This window comes from Euprymna scolopes, chromosome 11 (assembly GCF_053919585.1).
Source record: "Euprymna scolopes isolate OS-2025 chromosome 11, ASM5391958v1, whole genome shotgun sequence".
Lineage (NCBI taxonomy): Eukaryota > Metazoa > Mollusca > Cephalopoda > Sepiida > Sepiolidae > Euprymna > Euprymna scolopes.
Window position 1 is genome coordinate 70,347,645 of NC_136492.1, and position 23,087 is coordinate 70,370,731.

At 33.9% G+C, this 23,087-nt stretch overlaps 1 protein-coding gene across 1 annotated transcript in view; it reads left to right on the top strand.

Annotated features, from left to right (window-relative positions):
• Positions 1 to 23,087, top strand: part of LOC145287900 (apicoplast pyruvate carrier 1-like) — a 467,232-nt gene that overhangs the window by 349,003 nt on the left and 95,142 nt on the right. Inside the window, exon 3 of the mRNA XM_080135841.1 lies at positions 10,624 to 10,750. Coding sequence (XP_079991967.1) covers positions 10,624 to 10,750 — 127 coding nt within the window. The remainder of the gene's footprint in view (positions 1 to 10,623; positions 10,751 to 23,087) is intronic.

Here is a 23,087-nt window from a genome sequence, read left to right on the forward strand (position 1 = left end):
ATAAGCACTTTTCCGGGTTTTAAACAATGTAATTTTTTATGCTATAAGTGGTGACTAATGTTGTATGCGCAAGCATGCATAGTTTTGCTTTATACCTGGAAAAATACTTATTTGCGGAAAATATAAGTGTGATATTCGTCTTAAGCACACCCAAAAACCCAATGAAGACAAGTTTTTTTTAAGGAAGTTGGTCTACCATGCCACAATAAACACCATCCCTAAACAAATAGAACAGACCACCCCAAAAAGGTTTCCATAAAGTAGGTGATCATTTTACGTTAAATTGATATAGAAAAGTAATCCCCCACTTTTTAAAACTATAATTTCTTAATATCTTAGAAAATACTCGCTTCCTGAAAGCGAGCAAGGAATAAATGATTATATTATGATATAATTCACGCCTGAGCGTTTTCACTTTCGAAGGAAAGCACCTTTAATTTCAGAACGCAAAGAAGGAAGATTTGAGGTATGTGTTTTACTAGTGTTCCAACCGACTACGATGTCCGTCCCTTGTTTTCACCCTGTCTATAAACTGTTAAAATATGTATACACACATTAACACACAATGTAGAATACACTAGACGAATCACATGTCACAACGTTTAATACTAATAAGTTAAAAGGGACTCAGTATAAACAACACACATATATACACACGTTCGGTAAGAAGGTACCCAAAAATTGAAAATAATTAAATTTCAACAAGGGTCGTTGATAGTGCTCAATCGTAAGAGAGCAAGTTATATATATATTTTTTTTTTTATGTAAATACAGTCATCTCTTGCTACGATGTGGAGACCGTTTCAATCATATTAAACGTCATCAGGCAAGAAAAATTAAGGTACAAAAACGGAAAAGGTTGAACACATTTTCAAATTTTTAATAGAGAGAGAGAGTTCGCCATGAATGGCGATGGTCGAAATTTGAGTTCTTATGGTAAGCTGTTAATTCTGAGGATTCGGTTTCTGTTAAGAAAAGAGGGTAGTTTAAGATTAAGGAATTAGTTAGGAGGGGGAAGGGGTTAATATAGTAGAACAGAGGTGGGGTGTGAAGACAGTAGGAGGGAACGGGGAGAAAGGATTGGTGCGGTTGCTATATATATATATATATATATACATAATAAAATAAATTTTGTATGCAAAATCCGATCCCGCATTCTGCTAATTCCTACGCTCTAATGAGAAGGAAAGTATTTCTTCAAAACTCCGCGAATTAAGGGCTATCCACATATTAAGTGTTTCTTTTTCAGATTAAATATGTCTTTAACTATTTTGCAAAGTGCTTTTAACATGTTTTATTAACTATTTGCTCTTATATATATATGTATATATATATATATATATATATATATATATATATATATATATATATACGCTCGTTATGCATCCTCATCCAGTATAAAACATAATTTTACTTAATTTATTTTGTAACGAACAATTAAAAATATATTTAACTATAAATTTACTTAATTTATTTTTTAATGGACAATTAAAAATATATTCACTTAAATATAATTTTACTTAATTTATTTGTAACGAACAATTAAAAATATATTTAAATATAAATTTACTTAATTTATATTTGAATTAATATATTAAATATTAATTCAATTTATTATTTGATTTAATATATTTTTATTTATTATTTAATTTAATATATTAAATATATTTTATATTAATTTAAATTGTGCCGGACAATTAAAAATATATTTAAATATAAATTTACTTAATTTATTTTGTAACAAACAATTAAAAAATATATTCACTTAAATATGAATCTGCCTTATTTATTCGTAACGAACAATTAAAAATATATTTAGACATAGGTTTACTTAATTTATTTTGTAACGAACAATTAAAAATATATACACCTAAATATAATTTTACTTAATTTATTTGTAACCAACAGATAAAAATATACTTAAATATAAATTTACTTAATTTATTTGTAACGGACAATTCAAAACATATTTAAGTATAAATTTACTTAATTTATTTTGTAATACATAATTAAAAAGAAATAATATAACTTTATTTTAATTGGTTTAATTTATCTGAAAAAATTGTGAAATATGTAATAAGATATAATTAAATACATCGCACTCCGTACGACTATACTATTGGTACCACATGAATTCAATTAAATGAGATGACAGTTGATGATGAGGCTCGTTACATGGTTTGAAAGCTGCTTTTCTTGATCATCCACAAAATTATTTATGAAACTTACACTTTTGTTTGTATTTTCTTTGGAAAAGCGACGGTAATTTTTTTTTACAAGAGATTCTCCTTTTATCAAGGCCCAAATGCCACTCTGAGTGTCATGTTGAAGGTGAAGCACCGCTCTGATGACCAGTAACGATGGTAATTAGCTAGAATTTAATTATTTAAGACGAGGGCCAAACAATAACATGTTTACATTGCACTTGAAAACAATCATGTTGTAGTCAGTCGGAAAGTAGACTAGCGGTACAAAGTTTCACAGACGGTCAGTTCTAGGAAATAAAATTTGATCATGGAATTTGCATTTAGTTTTAAGCAAAGATAGAGAGCAGAGGAAATTATTGACAGTGGTTGTAGCTAAACAATTGTTTGTTGCGAATGTTTTGCAGGACAGGGGACCATAGATTGAAGCCAAGCCGAGTTCTTGCCATGAAAATTAAGATAGAGCAGGGATAGACTCGCAAGGTGTCTTTTGTGAGAAAGAAATTGTAAGGAGAAGATAAAGGATACGCACAAAGGTCACTTAAAAATAAACTGTCAGTTTATCAATGAGTCAATACCCTGATTATCAGCATTGGTAGAAATTGGGTAGATTTTGATTATTTAAATTGAAGCCTTAACAAGAACTTGTTTACATTGGACTTGAACGTCACCATATTGTAGTCAGCTGGGAAAAAGCTAACGAGTGGACATTTCTTCAGATTACAATGTGGACCTCCATGATACATTTAACACCAGCCTAGGTGCCCGGCCTTGCCATGGTTTTTAGAGGTGTGTGTTGAGCAAAAAAAAAAAAAAAGTGGTAGTAGGCAGGCAGGCTCGAACCTGTACCACGGAGTAGGAAAAGAACGTGAAAAAAGACGTGGCGCCTTTGCTGTGGCATCTATTGCCAAACCAGAAGTGATAAAGGTTTAAATTAAGACTAGTCAATCGAAAAGAGGGGAAGACTTTCGAAAATATCGGCGAAAAACGCGACCTCTCCCTGAAGAACAGTGCCCAGTTGAGGATGAAGGAACTAATGTTTGTGGCCAATTTTTCGATATTTGTTATCCGAATGGTCGAGCTTCAAAACGATACCGATCTCGTGAAAATCCGTCGCCTCTGTCGAAAGTTTTAGTCATACATGCATACATACATACATGACTGATTGCAACGTCTTGTCAGACGAGTGCCACTCCCTCAGATACCGAAAGTCCATGAGCCTGAAAATAACTTTTTTATTCCTGCCGGCAAATTCACATGCTCAAGCAGACATGACGCTGAAGACGGGCATTGATATACATACATATATATGATGATTGCAACGTCTTCTCGGACGAGCACCCCTTCCTCAGACACTTAAAGTCCATGAGCCTAAAAATGACCTTTTATTTTTTTTAGTCCTACCCGTGAATTCACACACTCAAGCAGGCATGACACTAAAGACTGTCATTGAGATCAATTATTACATCCTTCCAGCATTTCAAGCCTCCACACACCACAACTTTTCCATCGCCACAGGACCATTTTTACAGACAAATGCCTGAGGGAGTACTTATACACAGATGATGTTACAGAGTCTTAGCTTTGTACGACAGCTAAGTCCCTCTCTTGGTTCAATATGTTGAGATTCAGCAACAAGCAAGAGCAAGATAGCCAGCAACAAGTTAAACTGCTGACCAGCTTAATGTGGGTACTGGTCTCCCGCTTTATGGTTTTTTAAATCAGAGATTTGCTTCTCCTAGAAAGGTTGCCTTCACCACGGCTTACGGGAGCCCTCTCCACCCCAGCACACACATACATACACACAAACACACACGGTGCTAGTTAGCCATTTACCCCGAAAAAGGGTTCATTCGCCCTTTGAAAGATCTTGGTTTTAATTCTTCAGGGAGACTAGCCACCCTCCTCACCAAACAAGTCTGGTAGGGGAACCAGTTTAGTCACCAGTGAACCAACCATGAGGCAGGTAGTACTGGGTTACATGATACCAGTAGCATATAACATGACCTGACACATACATATATATACATACACGCATACATACATATATACACATACATACACATACACACATATACACATACATATCTATAAACATACACACGTATATACATATATACATACATACATACACAATACATAATACACATACATACACATACATATACATACACACATGCATACATACATATATACATGCATATATACACACATATATACAAAAATAAGCACACATATACATACATATATACATACAAATACATACACATATATGCACATACACATACATTTACCTACATATACATACACATACATATATATGCATTTATACACATACATATATATACATATATACATATACATACATACACACACAAACATATATATACATATATACATAAAAACACACATAAACATATATACACACATACATGATGATTGCAACGTCTTGTCAGACGAGTGCCACTCCCTCAGACATTTAAAATCCATGAGCCCAAATGCCTGAGGGAGTATCTATACAAAGATGATGTTACAGAGTCTTAGCTTTGTACGACAGCTAAGTCCCTCTCTCGCTTCAAAATGTTGAGATCCAGCAACAAGCAAGAGCAAGATAGCCAGCAACAAATTAAACTGCAGACCAGCTTAATGCGGGTACTTGTCTCCCGCTTTATGGTTTTTTAAATCAGAGATTTGCTTCTCCTAGAAAGGTTGCTTTCACCATGGCTTACTGGAGCCCTCTCCACCCCAATACACATATACACACACAAATATACACGCATACATATATACATACATATATACATAGATATACATACATATACATACACATGTACATATATAAACATACATACACATATACATGAATGCATACATGATGATGATTGTAACGAATACCATTCCTCAGTCACTAAAAGTCTATGTGCCCGAAGATGATTTTTCAGCCCTGCCAGCAAACATGACACGGAAAACGTTCATTATTTTGGATGAAACTAACAGCAGTGGAACCTGTATCATCGTGGGCTTTCAAATGATCAACAAAACCTGCCTTAGAGAACAGAGCCCGATCACACACCTCACAGTTCCAAAGATCTCCATGATTAGGCAGCAGGATTTGGCATTTCCTACATGCTCTCTTGAAATTTGCGCAGTCTGTTTTGGCTGCTTCAAAGTGTTCTGCACCCCTGTATATCAGTGTCCTCCATTGCTTGCGATCATACGCTAGGGACTCCCAACTGTCAACAGGAATATGAGAGCTCATCAGACTCTTCTTGATGCTATCACGATTGGGCTTGTGCTGGGGTCTTTTTCCAAGAAAGAGCTCACCATAGTCGATAGTCTTCAAGCCAGATAAGATGACTCACCCAACACATCTGGTTCTTAATAACAATGGTAGCAATACTGGTTGTTTTGTTTTATATATCAGAGACAAAGCTATCCCACTTTAAACCAAGAATGTGTCTAAGGCAGTGCTTATGAAACATTTCGAGCAGTTCTATATGTGACCGGTACAAGGTCCATGTTTCAGAGACATAGAGTAGGGATGGCACTACACATGTTTGATATACTGACATTTTAGTTGTCAGAGTTAGATCACCGTCAGACCAAACTCTATCTTGTAACCTTCCAAATGCGTCTGATGCCTTGCTGATTCTCTGTCTTAATTCTCCATCAAGAGTGCCATCATTTGATAAGGTACTACCAAGGTAGACAACATTTTTTACGACTTCAAAGCACTTTCCCCGGACGAAGATATTAGGTTCCACATGCAGATCATCAGAAGTGGGAGTGTACATGACTTTAGTTTTATTAATGCTAACTATCAGTCCAAGGCAGGTATAAGCATTTGTGAAGAGATCTATCACTAGTTGCATATTTACTAGGGTGTGGGTTACCAGGTCAGCATCATCAGCAAACAACAGTTCCCTAACAAGTCCATCAGTGACAAGTATTTTGGCTTGGAAACTTCTGATGTTGAACACCTTTCCAATCGTTCAGAATCTTAGATAAACACCCATATCGCAATCGTGGAAACCATATCAGAGCACAGCAGTCAGATAGAGCAAAAACCATGTCGGTGCAGTATATTACCCTGCTTGACACTATTATCGATGCGCAATTCTTCTGAAAGCCGACCATTGAAGCTGACGTGACCTTTCATACTATGATGAAGTTGCTTGGACTTTTCCATAAAAGCAGATGTACAGCCAAATTTTTCCAGTACTCTCCAGAGAGCCTCACGGTTAACTGTGTCAAATGCCTGGTTAAGTCTGCAAACACTTGGCAAAGAAGCATATACTGCACAATACATTTTTCCAAAAGTTGTCTAGCAGAAAGCATCATATCCACGGTTCCTCGTCTACCTCTTAAACCAGACTGGGATTCCGAAAGGATATAAGGACATATATACTTTTCCAATCAGTTTACCAAGAGCCAGTGAAATACCTGTCCAACCACGGTCAGCAGCGAGATACCTCAATAATTTCCACAATCAGACCTTGTACCCTTTCCTTTGTACAACATAACCAGGATGGCATCTACCCAATCTAAGACAATCGGGTCACCATGCCATACTGACAGTATCAAAGAGTGCACCACACAATGTACATTGACACCACCATGTTTCAGCAGCTCAACAGGAATGCCATCCAGCCCAGGGGCTTTGTTCGAGTTTATCTGTTTAATGCAGTCAAGTGCCTCCACAAGAGTAGGTTCAACATCAAGTACTGGACAAAAGGAACGTTGAGGGATGCTTTCTATTGCAGCAACATCAACATTGGATGGATTATGAAAAAGATCATGAAAGTGTTTATGCCATCGATGCATAATTTCATCTGAGGTTTTCAGCAGTAGTGGTGTAGTTGAAGAGGATTTCAGACCATAAGCCTGATGAAGCAAAGTGTAAAATGTCTTGACATCGCTATGATCGTAGGCAGTCTGTATCTCCCTGGAAAGTTCAGACCACCATTTGTTTTATATTTGGCGCACAAAACACTGAACCTCACTTCGCACAGAAAGAAGTAGGCAGTGAAAGCTGGCCTATTCAGAAGTGAAGAGTTAAGAAGTTTCAAATAACTTTCTATTAATTTGAAGATTAATTTGATTGGAATTATCAGCAAACCAATCTCGATGTCTGGGAACCTTCAATCCAAGAACTTCAACACCTTTTTGGTATATTGTATCTCTTACTGTCTCCCAATCACAATCTGAGAAATCCACCTGATTGAAAACAGATTTCAAGGAATTTCATACGACTGGATCCTTCAATTTGGAGACATCAATACGCTTAGGCACTTTGACTCCATTGAAACGGCTTTTTTTGTGAACTGTAATTTTCAATATAGCTCTGACCATTAAATGATCAGTACCACAGTCGGCACCACGCAATACTCTAACTTTGCAAAAATTTCCAATACATACATACATACATATATACATACATGATGATGATGATGATTGCAACATCTTGTCAGACGAGTGCCACTCCCTCAGACACTGAAAGTTCATGAGCCTGAAAATGACATATAGTCCTGCCGGCGAATTCACATGCTCAAGCAGACATGACACTAAAGACGGTCATTGTTATACATACATATATATACACGTACGCACACATACATATATACACATATCACACACATATATACATGCATACATACACAATACACATTATGCACACATACATATACATACACACACATGCAAACATACACAAGACGGTCATTGGTATACATACATATAAATATATGATGATTGCAACGTCTTGTCAGACGAGTGCCACTCCATCAGACATTTAAAATCCATGATTCCAAATGTCTGAGGGAGTATCTATACAAATATGATGTTACAGAGTCTTAGCTTTGTACGACAGCTAAGTCTCTCTCTCGGTTCAAAATGTTGAGATCCAGCAACAAGCAAGAGCAAGATAGCCAGCAATAAATTAAACTGCAGACCAGCTTAATGCGGGTACTAGTCTTCTGCTTTATGGTTTTTTAAATTAGAGATTTGCTTCTCCTAGAAAGGTTGCCTTCACCACGGCTTACGGGAGCCCTCTCTACCCCAATACACATATACACACACACAAATATACAATATAAATATATAAATATATATAAATATATACATGCATACATACATACATACATACATGTCTATAAGCATACGCTCATATATACCCATATATATATATATACAATGCATAATACACAAAGATGCATATACATACCACATGCATATACACACACATATACAAATATATACATACATATACTTACACATACACATACATATACGTACACATATGCACATATATATACATACACTTACCTACATATACATACACAAACATATATATGCATTCATACACATACACACATACATGCACATATACACATACATATACATACACACATGCATACATACACATACACATATATGCATATACACACATACATGCATACAAACATATATAAATGTATATAAACATACACACACAAACATATATACACACAGACACATATACATACATATACACATATATATAAACACATATAAACACACATGTACATATATAAATATACACACACACACATACATATATAAATATACATACACATATAAATATACATAGACATATACATACATGTATACATATAATGATGGCAGATTAATTGTTACATGCATCCAGCATTTTAGGCGTACACACGTCACAGCTTTTTTATCGTACCAGGATTTCTTTCTTTTTTTTAATAGGCAAATGCCTGAGGGAGTATCTATACAAAGATGATGTTACAGAGTTTTAACTTTGTACGACAGCTAAATCTCTGTCTCAGTTCAAAATGTTGACATCCAGCAACAAGCAAGAGCAAGATAGCCAGCAACAAGTCAAACTGCAGACCAGCTTAATGTGGGTACTGGTCTCCCGCTTTGTTGGGTTTTTTTTAATCAGAGATCCGCTTCTCCGAGAGGGGCTGCCCTCACCACGTCCCACGGGAGCCCTCTCCATCCCACACACACATGGGAATGAATACATGCATACATACAGATGCACACACATGCAAACATACACACATAGTAGCACACAAATATGCATATGCATATGCATACACATGCATATACATACGTACACATAATACACATGAAGGAACATTCCAAAAGTCTTAAATACTCAATGATCAGGACGACGATGATGGTGATGGGCACTTTAAAGAGACGTTGCGAGCCTATCCTTGTTTTATCGTTATTTCCATGGCAGGTGCTCGTCTGAACTCCAATCTCTGGTCTCCCCTCGCCAATCTTTCACGAAAAACACCCGTCTAGCTGAATCCACTGTGAAAAATTTCCCCCACTCTATATCTGTGCCTAAATCAAAACGCGGATTCCATGAACAAAGCTTCTTTCTTAGAACTGCACACCTGTGGAACTCTGTTCCGTCTGCCTGCTTCCCACCGAACTACAACTTGGGTGTCTTCAAGTCCAACGTTAACAAATTCCTAATGAACCGCCCCCTTAAGTAAACTCTTCATCAAATCTCCACACTAACGTAAGGTACTTGCAATAACCCTTATCCCTGAGTGGCTTCTGGGTCGTGATAAATGGTGATCACTGTGTAAAAAAAAAAAAAAAAATGTAAACACAGTCCAACCGACATCTATTAAAGACGCTTACTCTTTTTTTTTTTTTTTAAATAAAAAGTTTCGTTGAGACTAACACTTTTGGGTAGTAAATGATGATGATATAGACAAATTCACACATTATTTCACAAATAAAATCGACGACGAGTCAAATGTAAACACAGTCCAACCGACATATATTAAAGACGTTTACTCTTTTTTTTTATGTAAGATTTCAAATGTTTACATACATACATACATACATACATACATACATACATATGATGATGGCAGATCAATTATTACATGCTACCAGAATTTCAGGCCTACAACTTTTCGATCACCACAGGACTATTTTTATAGACAAATGCATATATATATATATATATATATATATATATATATATATATATATATATATATATATACATACATTTAAACAGATAGGTGAGATTTATATTGTAGATTATTACTATGAGTTCAGTTTTTCCTTCCAAATAAACTGTTTGTATATGTCCTTTAGTTTGTCTTTATATTAATGAAAAATAAAATAAGTTATGGGTTCATCAAAATAAGTTACAAGGAAAAGAAAACCATGAGCAAAAAATGCTGAGAACCATTAGAAAATAATATCACGTGAAATGTTACAAGGTAGGAATTTGTTGATGGGCATCATTTTCTGTTGTAGAAAGCGATCCTCCCAGAAATTACTGTCTTCTTTGTCTAGCTGGGGGATGATTTCCTTTTTTTTTTTTTTATATATATATCTTACATTAAGTAAATGAAATTTTCTCTTTTCTTTCTTCCAGTGGGGGCGTGATTCTCTCCTACTTTACAGTGCAATATTCCTTCATTGCCATGTGCATCACTTATGGAGTGATGTTTGGATTTGGATGCTGCATTGCTTATGAAATTCCACTCAGATGCGCAATGAAGGTAAGACAAACTTGATATCATTGAACATAAGATCCGTTTCTTGCCACATTATGCTGACGAATGACAATCGTAAACTCAGGTTTATTAAAGTCGAACCTGTTTTGATGTGAAACCCAGAGTATATAACTAGATCGTATTTCTTTTGTCTTTGTGTATCAAAATTAAATAGATTTGGCTTCTGTTTGCTTGGGTGATTGAGTCATCTAATAAATATGTAAGAAGCATTATATATATATATATATATATATATATATATATATATATATATATATATATATATATACTAGCAGTTCAGCCCGGTTTCGCTTGGGCCCTATGTCTGTTCATAATTTATCCTATGTGTGAATACCTGTTATGTAAGATTTCAAATGTTTAGACCAAATATTGTCTGAGTAATTTCGCAGAGACTGCAGAGATAAATTTAAAAATAAATTACCCCAATTTTGACCCCTTAACATTTATTGCTTTGGTTTCAAATCAAAATACAAACTTTTACCCATGTCCAAGTAACCTGGAACTAAAATTTCAAGTCTTTAGACCCAAAATTGGCAGAGGAATTTGGTAGAATCTCCAAAGGTCAACTCTTTCAACTTAAACCTTTTGCCAGCTAAATTTTCGCCCCAAAACTGATTAAATTGCTTGCTGCATGTCTGAATACCCGTTATGTAACATTTCAAACGTTTAAACTCAAAATTGGCTTATTAGTTTGCTAGATACTGTAAAGGTCAAATCTTTTGAACTTTGACCCCTTGGCTGCTTAAATTTCCGACCCAAACCGATTAAAAAGATTGTCATATCCCTGAATACCTTTTATGTAAAATTTCAAATGTTTAGACTAGAAATTGGCTGAGTAATTTGGTAGAGACCGCGGAGGTCAATATTTGTTCAACTTTGACTCCAATCATGACGTCTTAACATTTATTTTTTGGGCACAAATCAAATTAAAAAGTTTGATTCATGTCCAAGTAATCTACATTAAAAATTTCAAGTGTTTAGACCTAAAATTGGCGGAAGAGATTTGTAGAGTTTTCAAAGGTTAAATTGTTGCACTTTGACCTCTTGATAGCCAAAATTCTGACTGAAAACTGATTAAAAAGATTTTCCCAAATCTCATTACCCTTTTATGCCAAATCTCAGTCTCTAGACCGAAAATTGACAGTTATTTAGTAGGGAAATGTACACACACACACACACACACACACACACACATTTTCATTTTTATAGATATACTAGCAGTTCAGCCCCGCTTTGATCGGGCCCTATGTATTGTTCATAACTTGCCCTACGTGTGAATACACTTTATGTAAAATTTCAAATGTTTACACCAAAATTTGTCTGAGTAATTTCGTAGAGACCACAGAGGTATTTTTTTAAACTTTGGAATAACAATTTCCACAGCCGCGAAGGATTTCCCTGTTTCCAAAGAGGTGCCATACAACTTTAATTATTTCAGAAGAAACCGATGACAGACACCCCCATGTATAGCTGGCGCCAACGAAATTTAAACCCCCTCTCAGCACAGAGCATTTAAAACTTTTTAATAATCATATGAACTTTGGATGAGGGCACATAAACATTTTAGTGAATAGATTTGAATCGATTACAAAGGCAATAAGCAAGTTATCTCTCAATAAATGAACAACAAATAAAATAAATTAAACAATGCTAAATCTGTAAATCAGATTCCGTGGCCCTTCTCAGTCTTATCTTGGAAAGGAACAACTTCTAATTAAAAAACAACAATTTGTACTTGTTTCAATTTTTATTTAAATTTTGAAAGAATCAGTTTGGAATCGGAAATTAGACTATAATTTTCCCGATTCTGATACCGATTCCGATACCCCAAAACGTTCCGATGTTTCTCATTCTCGATTCCGATTCCGATTAATCGTCTTAACACTAATACATATATCAAAGTTTTAAAAAGGATAAGTGGAGTATTTACCAAAATGATCCAAGATGGTAAAATTAAAGTATATTATAAATATTAAAGAATTAATATTTATAAAGTTATCTCAGCCAGATGTAAACGCTCGATAAAACCAAATAGGAAATAGAGCTTATAATACGAGCAAACAGTTAATAAAACATGTTAAAAACACTTTGAAATGAGTTAAAAACATATTTAATCTAAAAAGGGAACACTAGATAAGTGGATAGTCCTTAATCCGCGGAGTTTCGAAGAAATACTTTCTTTATCATCAGAGGGTAAGAATTAGCAAAATGCGGGATCGGATTTTGCACGCAAAAGTATTTGATGAAACAACAAGTAAGTCAAAGATCTTACTTGAAAACAAAAAAAGTAAAGCAGAGGGAATATGGTGACGAAAAAGGTGATTACACATGAATGGATAGTCTGGTGGAAGATAAATAATCGAGTGACGGTAAAATCCAAATGTAAAACTTCAAGAAAGTTAATTGAATTTCCACTTATCTAGTGTTTCCTTTTCAGATTAAATATGTTTTTAACTCATTTCAAAGTGTTTTTAACATGTTTTATTAGCTGTTTTCTCGTATATATATATATATATATATATATATATATATATATATATATATATATATATATATGGTGCAACTTATAAGAATAAGATTTCGATGTGGTCGACAGATGTAAAAGTTATGTTTAACAACCTTTCCTCTTTATTTCAAATTTCCTTCGGATGATTAAATTGAAGAAAATGAAATACCAGTACAATATTTGAAAATATACTTCTTGTGTTATTAATGTGAAAAGGATTTTGCTCTATTTCAGAACGAAAAACAGCCGTTATATATATATATATATATATATATATATATATATATATATATATATATATATATATATATGATGTGAAAAGAAAGCGGAAGACCGGAGGCTCGACGTTTCGCCCGTATTATGCGTCTTTTTCAAGAGGTGTGGTCACTGACGAGAGGGTCGATGTTCTTAGTTTTATATATACTGGGGGAATGTATGCAAATAGAACTATTATACAAATATACAATATATATATATATATATATATATATATATATATATATATATATATATATATATATATATATATTTATTTATTAACCAGTGTCTAGATTATTTTCGTGCACTATTATTTTAGATAAGTGGAAAGAAATGTTAAAAAATCCTTTTCTCTGTTTGATAGTGTTAGTAAAGTTAGAGATAAGAGCAGATTCCAGCAGACGGCGTGTTTATCTACTATGCTTTAGGAGGGTCGCATTTTCGAAATCGAAATGATGGTCATTTTCCATTATGTGACCGAAAAGAGCATTAAGTGTATTGTTATTCTTTATGTCTCTTTTGTGTTCATATAATCTTTTAGCAAGGTTTCGCTGCGTCTCTCCTACGTATATCTTGCCACAATCAAAGCACGGCATGGTATAAATTCCGGCTTGTGTTAATGGTTTATTATTGTTAGTTTTAGATTGCCGAATTAAATCTTTTATCGTTAGGGAGGTTTTCTGTACTATTTGAAAGCCGATTTTGTTAAGATTTTTATAAATGTTATTTTTTTATCGTTAGTGGGAACAATTTGTCTTCTATTGTGTGTTAGGTTTTCTTGGGGATGGTTTTGATTCCGATTTGATAGATTTTTAAGCCCCTTTTTTAGCGTTAAGTAGGAAGTATTGGGATATTGTAGGTTCTTGAATGTAGTTTCTATGTATTCAAATTCATCGTTTAGATATTCTTTGCTACATAATCTCATAGCTCTTAGATAAAATTCAATTATAATGCCTTTTTTACGTTGTCATTGTGTTGCGAGTAAAAATGTACATAATCATTCTTATTAGTTGTTTTACGATGAACTTTGAATTTTAGTTGATTATTATAATTAGTTAATTGACTATATATAGTCAAGCAGTGTTCTTAGATTGGTTTTGTGCAGAAATCCATCCAATAAGTATCGAAAACGAAAACAAAAAACGATCCTTAAAACGGTCTCTTTTTAAGAAAAAAAAAATTTTTACAGGGGAATATTTTACGTTACATCGGTCAAGGGAGATAATAAATTTTTTACAAATCATTTCCTCTTAAAAAAACAGAATTATTGACATCTGAAGATGTAACTCGGTGGTAGAGCATTCGACTATAGATCAAATGATCCCCTGTTCAAGCCCGAGTGTATTTTACCATTTTATTTTATTTTTTTCTCATTAAAAGAAGAGGTATCATATAAAATCCTTGCAAATCATTTCTTCTGTTTGCTTATTTCAAAACTAAACGCTAATCAAAAGTGATTTCTAGGGCATTCACCGTAAAGCCCAAATATCAGCTGACGTGATATTGTAAACATACACAGACCGAATTTGATGAATGACATTATCATTATAATTTTTTAAAAATCTTTGCGAAGTAGTCCACCAGACAAATTATTTCTAGTAATATATAATATTTAATGAATGATTGATTCTATAATAATACATACGCAATCTGCATAAATTAAAATATCATGTTTAAGCGTATTGTACAACCGGGCAACGCCGGGCGTGAAACTAGTACATTTATAAAGTTTAAGTTCTTATGCTCAACATATCGCAGACTTAACACTTGCACAAGCCAACTTACCGTTAAAAAATTCACAAGTCCAAAAAGGGAATTCAACTACATAACAGTGAAAAAAAGAAGAAACCTTAACTTAAATTGTTAAATAGAAAGCGAGGAAATTCTGAATTTTTTGTCACACCGTCACCGTCTTAAATATTAACATAATGATGTCATTTCTAGCAAACTTTCCATCTTGAAATAAAGTAAAAAATATTTTGTGTGAATTAATGTTTATGTTTTAACTACGAAGAAAAGAGAGGGAGACACTTAGTAGTACTCTGAAGGCATTCTTAATCACATTTCTGCGGGCCTCTTTTTTTCCCCCACTGATCCCTTAAATAATTTCTCTTCTAGAGTGAAAAGTAGAAAATTGGTTTAGTAGGGTTCTGGAAATCTCCTTACTTACAAAAGTGTTCAATATCCTAGATAGAACCATGACCCAAAGTGCTCAATATTCTTGAAAGAGCAGGTAGTATCCTAAAAGTGAGATTTTTTTCACTCCTCACAAAACAGGGAATTTCTCTTCTTGAAACGGGGGAACCTTCACATACATATATGTGTGTACGTACATTATGACCTTCATACACATTTATGTTCGTAAACACGTTATACCCTTTATCACACATTTATATTCGTAGATACGTTATCACCTTTCAGACAGACTTATGATCGTACGTACATTATCACCTTTCACATATATTTATACTAACAGGGCTACTCGACGTTGCTCAGGACCTTATAAAACAATAAGAAACATGAAGTTGCATTTGAACATACCTGTTATTCTTATGATAGAGGAATTTTTGTATATCATTTTTCATTGTTAATACTGTTATGTGATGTGTATATCGGGAATAAGACATATAACGGCATATATCGGGTACATACATGTAACAGATACACAGAACGGGGACGGATAATGACGTTTATAATAGATTACACACAGTTCATTTTTATAATACATAGATTGAAGGAAGGGATCCAGTTAACATAATTGAGGAGGGGGACTCTGTTACACTTTAGGGGAGGGTGTTTCAGTTAAAGTTCTTCTACAAATATGATAGAAAAAAATCACATTACTTTTCAGATTGAAAGATGACAAGGAACACAAAGGTTTACAGCTGGATGATTGATGATCAGAAATTCAATTGCCTTTCAGAGTTACATGTTCTTGTCTCCCTTTCTGGTCGCTTCTAAAAGGGTTTCAGCTAACTCCACTGCTGTCTCTCCACTCTGAACTAACTCTCGAACTCTGACTGAACTGACTCTCTGAATATATTGTAAAGTATCTTTCTTTGTGACGTCAAAACGTGCTTCAGCCATGTGAATGTTTTCTCACCTGGATTATACATATATGTCAAACACGGTTTTTGGCAAAACAAAGACATTCCTTAAATTTCTGAGATTGCAATATGTATTCACTTTTAACTTTTGAGTACTGGGTTCGATTCTAGCCTTTTCCTTTAATAAATATTATTTTCAAACTTATTGATTTTGTTTATCTAATTACTGGGATCTGTCCCTTTTACATATGACAATACGTACGTTATCACCTATCACACACATTTCTGTTAGTACGTACGTTATCACCTTTCATATACATATTCTGTTTGTACGTGCGTTAACACCTTTCAAATGCAGTTATGTTTGTACGCACCTTTAATACACACTTATGATCGTACATACGTTATCACCTTACACATACATTTATATTCGTACGTACGTAACCACTTTTCACACACATTGGTTTGTATTAATTTGCATATTCCTTTAGCAAGGAAGTTTTATTAATTCATTGTTCGGTTTTTATGTTTTCATATTGAATAAGTTTCTTTTCGCTATTACACACCGTAATATCTGCGCATATTTTCTAAATGGTCAATAATTGCATAGCATTTAGAACTGCATTTAGAGTACATCTCTATCTCGAAACGATCTCTACCAAACTACTTCGTCAATTTTTGGTCTCCATACTTGAAACTTGATATATGGGGTATTAGGATTTGTGGAACAAAATCGATTTGATCTTTAACCGGAAAAATAACTGCTAAGGAATGAAAATTGAAAAAATGGAACTTGGCAAGTGTAGTTCGACGTTATGTGCGAGTCCTATTTATGTGCAAACATACAGTTATACGTTTAACAACTTTAATTGTAATGTTAGGGTATGCCTAATGACTGAACTCAGATTATAAAAATTGACACTGGTGAGCTATCTGTTTTTTATTCTATCTGATGGTACTCAAGCCGTATTTTTTAAAATTTGGAAATCACTGCAATATATTAGGTACAATATAATAATCAATAGAGAATTGGCTCTGTAATAATAAATACAAAATCTGCATAAATTAAAGTATGTTTTAGTGGCATGCTAGTATATATATATATATATATATATATATAAGAACAAGTAGTTAATAAAACATTTTAAAAAACACCTTGGAAAAGAGTTTAAAACATATTTAATTTTAAAAAGGATACACTACATAAATGGATAGTCCTTAATCCACGGAGTTTCGAAGAAATACTTTCCTTCTCATTAGAGGGTAGGATTTAGCAAAATGCGGGATCGGATTTTGCTTGCAAAAGTATTAAATGAAACTACAAGTAAGTCATAGATCTTAATGGATAACAAAAAGTGAAGCAGAGGGAATAGGGTGAATAAAAAGTGATTTCACGGGAATGGATAGTCTGGTGAAGGGTAAAATTTCCAATGACGGTAAAATCTAAAGATGCAGAATCCAAGAAAGTTAGTTAAATATATATATATATATATATATATATATATATATATATAAATATATATATAGTCATTCACATACCGTACTGTTTCGTTGTATCACAACTCATCAGTGCGGCTATACATATACATATATATTACAAGAGAATCACCAGTTATCAATGTCTGAAAGCCATTCGAGGATAAGGGCTAATGAGTGTAAGATGGTCACTGAGATAACAGCATAATGATCAATAGTGATGGAAATTGGGTAGAATTTAATTATTTAAGGGGACGGCTCAACAAGAGTTTGTTTACATTGGACTTGAAGATGACAATGCTGTAGTTAGCCGGAAAGCAGGCCTGGTGTACAGAGTTCCACAGGCGGATAATTCTAGGAAAAAAACTTTGTTTATAGAATTTGCGTTTAGATTTAAGAACAGATCGTAAGTGGGGGAAATTGTTGACAGTGGTCATAGCTAGACGAGTGTTTGTTGTGAATGTTTTGCAGGGAAGGACCATCGATCACGTGCTATGAAAATAACGATAAAGCCGAGATAGATTAGCAACATCTCTTTTGTGAAAATGGGCTGCAGGGAGGAGAAAAAACATCACCTACTTGGTTTTAGAGCTAGTTTGGAACCATATCATTGCAGAATAGGGAGCTGCGAATAGATTCTCTTTAGATGTGGCATCATTTCTTAGGACGTATTTGGCTCTGGTAAAGGTAGAGGATTGCATCGGAAGGGAGATATCTTCTGGAGCGATAGAATGATCCATCCTTTTTTCTAGTGATCTTGGCAACAGATTTGATGTAAGTTTTCCATTTCATGTCAACAGTATAGGTCAGTCCCAGCCGCTTGTCAAAACAGGGTGCTTCTTCAGGATGAGAATCATTCATATCGAGTGGGGCTACAAGAGAATCGGAGCATTGGCAGTGAAAAGATAGAAGCTTGGTTTTGGATGAATTAAAATTAACCAGCCATCTTTTACCCCATTACACCACGTGCTCACAGTCAGAGGAGAGAGAATCGGAGAGATCTTTGTCATTACTGTTTCCTTAAGTGTTGCCATAGATGCTAGTGTTGTTTGCGTAAATGTCGACAAATGAACTTAGAATGTGATTTGGGAGATCATTGATGAAGATTAGAAGATTTTCATTTACACACAGCACGCACACACACACAAATGTTTTTTTTTTAATTTTATTTTAGATGATCTGCATATTTTATAAAATTCTTTATTATATTTTTATTTTCGGTTTTATACGATTACATACTATACTAGCATTTCAACCCGGTGTTCCCCGGGTGTTTGGATGTGTCTGTTGAGCAAAAAAAAAAAATAATAAAATAAACAGGTGGAAGTAGGAAGGCAGGCTCAAACCCGTACTGCAAAGGAGGAAAAGAATGGGGGGAAAAATCCTGACGTCTTTGCTGTTACGACCACTGCCAAACCGGAAGTGACTTATGTTTAAATTAACGCTAAACAATCGAAAGAAGAGGATGATTTTCAAAAATATTGGCGTAAAAGCGACCCCCCCTATAGAAAAATGCCCAGTTTAGGGTGAAGAAATTAATGTTTTTAGCCAATTTTTCGATATTTGTCATTTAAAAGGTCGAACTTCAAAACGATACTGATCTTGTAAAAATCCGTCGCATCTCTCGAAAGTTTTAGGCAGACATGCAAACATACATACATACATACATTTATATATTGGTAACTAAAAATTTTCGACCCAAACCGATTAAAAAGCTTGCCCTATCTCTAAATACGTTTATGCAAAATTTCAAATGTTTAGACCAGAAATTGTCTGAGTAATTTGGTAGAGATCTATTATTACCCCTCTTTTCAAAGATTAAATCGTTGAACTTTGACCCTTAATCGCTAAATTTCTGGCCGAAAACCAATCACATAGATTTTCGCAAATCTCAGTAGCCTGTATATCAAATTTCGAGTCTGTAGACTTAAAATTGACAGAATTATTGCGTAGGGAAATATACACACACAGACAGACACACAGATACACAGATACACAGACACGTTTACTTTTATAGATATACTGGCATGGGTCTCCGGCGTTGCCCGGGTATTTGGAGGTGTATGATAAGCAAAAAAAAAAAAAGCAGTCAATTTTTTAGACTTTAACGCCTATTATGACCCCTTAACGTTTATTGTTTTGGGCTCAAATCAAGTTATTAAGTTAGGTCCATGTCCAAGAAACCTATATCTATAATTTCAAGTGTTAAGACCCAAAATTTTCGGAGGAGTTTGGTAGAGTTCTCAAAGGTCAAATCGTTGAAGTTTGACCACTTACTCGCTAAATTACTGTCCGAAAACCGATCATTTAGATTTTCCCAAATCTCAGTAACCTGTATATCAAATTTCGCGTCTTTAGACTTAAAATTAACACAGTTATCGTGTAGGGAAATGCACACACACACACACACACACACACACACACATAGATACACAGACACGTTCACTTTTATAGATATATAGATTTCTATATTTTCATATGATTTTCTTTCGATACGTTTCTTGTTAAATTACTTTAACTTTTTAAAAATCTCTCTATGTCATCGTGTATTCCAATTTGTATTTGTTACTTGAAATGCAAACATCCTATGAAAATTATTGTACCGCTTTGTTTGAATAATATATCTATCTGCTTGATATAGCCCAATTTAGCATTTCTCTAAGTAGATTATGCTACCTCTTTTAGCCTATAATTTTTATTTGCTGTAAAATCATTTGATAACTTCACTTACGTGTTAATCTTTTATTTAGATAGTATTTATAATTTATTGATGTAGCCCGTATAAGTAGATTATTTGTACTTATTCATAGCTTGTAACCATGGTTTACCGTGCAATATTTTGATTTCCAAACTTTGGTGTCGATCATATATTTAAGGTTTCTATTTGATTACTAATCCCGGTGCTGCTGATGAGACTTTGTTCGAATAAAAACATTTTGTATAATCTCAAAAACGATTGTACATGTTCGGTTCTTTGTGACTAAATAAATGGTTCAAAAGCAGTCTGAAGCATTCCATACGTTTCTGTGGCATTTTTCCCAAGTTTAAAACAGAAGTTTATTGCATATCGCTCTTCTAAAGTGTTCTCACGTGCAGATTGCATTTTTGAAATTCACCAGCTGTGAAAATCACGTTGTCACACCGCTTCCTGCTGGATCACCGAAGTTAAGCAACGTTGAACCTCGTCAGTACTAAATGGGTGACCATTTGGAACTTTCAGGTGCTGTATGTGCTCTCCGCTTATCTCGGCATTGTTTCCAGTCGTCCTGGTCTTCTCCTTGCTACTGGACTCAAACTGTGCCGATTCAGGAGAGGTGTGGTTGGAGATTGCGCAACCCTTGCATCACAATTACATGCGCTACTGCCCTTCACGACTGAACAGAAGCATGGATGAGCTATGAAAATCAGGCAATTCCTGCTGTAGCTGTTCAATTGAACCTGAAATCATAGAAATTGATCTGTTATCTCGTAAGATATACAGCAACACCATACTAAATTTTCAAGAGTCTACAACGATATTAAATGCCTGTACAAAAAAGTCTGGAAACTTATTGAAGGCACATTGTATATATATATATGGGGGGGCGTGTGTGAGTATGTATTGTTATAATCTTATGTCTTATGAAATTTGCACTTACGCTTGTATTTAAATAGTATTTATAATTGTTTGAAATAGCCGTTACAAACATTTCTCTGAGTATATTTTATTTGCCTCTTTTTAGCCCATGACCATGGTTTACTGCATAATCTTTTGGTTATGCTCATATTAGTGTTGATATTGTATTTCTATTTGACGTTTAATCCCGGTGATCAGGTTGAAATTTTATTCGAATAAAACATTTTCTATCGTCTCAGAAACGGTTATACACTGATCGGTTGTTAATGTTGAGTTCTTGATGACTAAATAAACGATTTTTCCATAAATCATTTAAACAGTTGCATGGTAATAAAATAGATTCTTAAATTTAAGCACTGTTTGGGGAAATTGAAAATACCGGTCAGCTAGATTTGTTACTTCCTGTTGATCACTATAAGATCGTCCGTATTAAAAACGTTGATCTTTATTAATGTAAAAATTTCCCTAAATTGCGTGGCGGTAAACGGTGACCCGAGGGTATGTTCTCTGCTAATGGTAGCTTCATTGCAGGCTGCAAATCCTTCGACCAACATTAATTGTCATCTCTTAAACTGATCATTGTGTAATCAGGAAATATCATAAATATATATATATATATATATATATATATATATATATATATATATATATATATATATATATATATATATATATATATATATATATATATATGTCTCGGCAGCAGTGATAAAAGCATATCGTATATTTCTTTTATTAATATTATTGAAATTTTTCCCGTTTTCCCTTATACATATTTTGTGAATTATTCCATGGATTTCGACCTTTGGATTATTTTGGACCATCTTCCAATTACGGGATTTCCTTGGCTTTTACTTGTGCAAATGGAAATTCAATTAACTTTCTTGAAATTATATTTTTGGATTTTATCGTCATTGGATTATTTATCTTTCACTAGACTATCCATTCACGTGTAGTCACCTTTTTCTTCACCATATTCCCTCTGCTTCACTTTTTTGTTATCAAGTAAGATCTTTCTTTACTTGTTGCTTCATCAATTACTTTTGTATGCAAAATCCGATCCCGCATTTTGCTAATTGCTACCATCTGATGAGAAGGAAAGTATTTCTTCGAAACTCCGCGGATTAAGGACTATCCACTATCAAGTGTTTTCTTTTTAGATTAAATATGTTTTTAACTCTTTTTCAAAGTGTTTTCAACATGTTTTATTAACTGTTTGCTCATATATATATATATATATATATATATATATATATATATATATATATATATATATATATAGCATTTATATGGTAGTAAACATTTCGCAGAATGGATCTTGTAATCTTAAACTTACTTAGCAATATTTTATCTTTTTTAATGTTTTATTAATTTTTTTGTATATCAGTATAAATAGGAACCTTTTTATTTTACATTTTC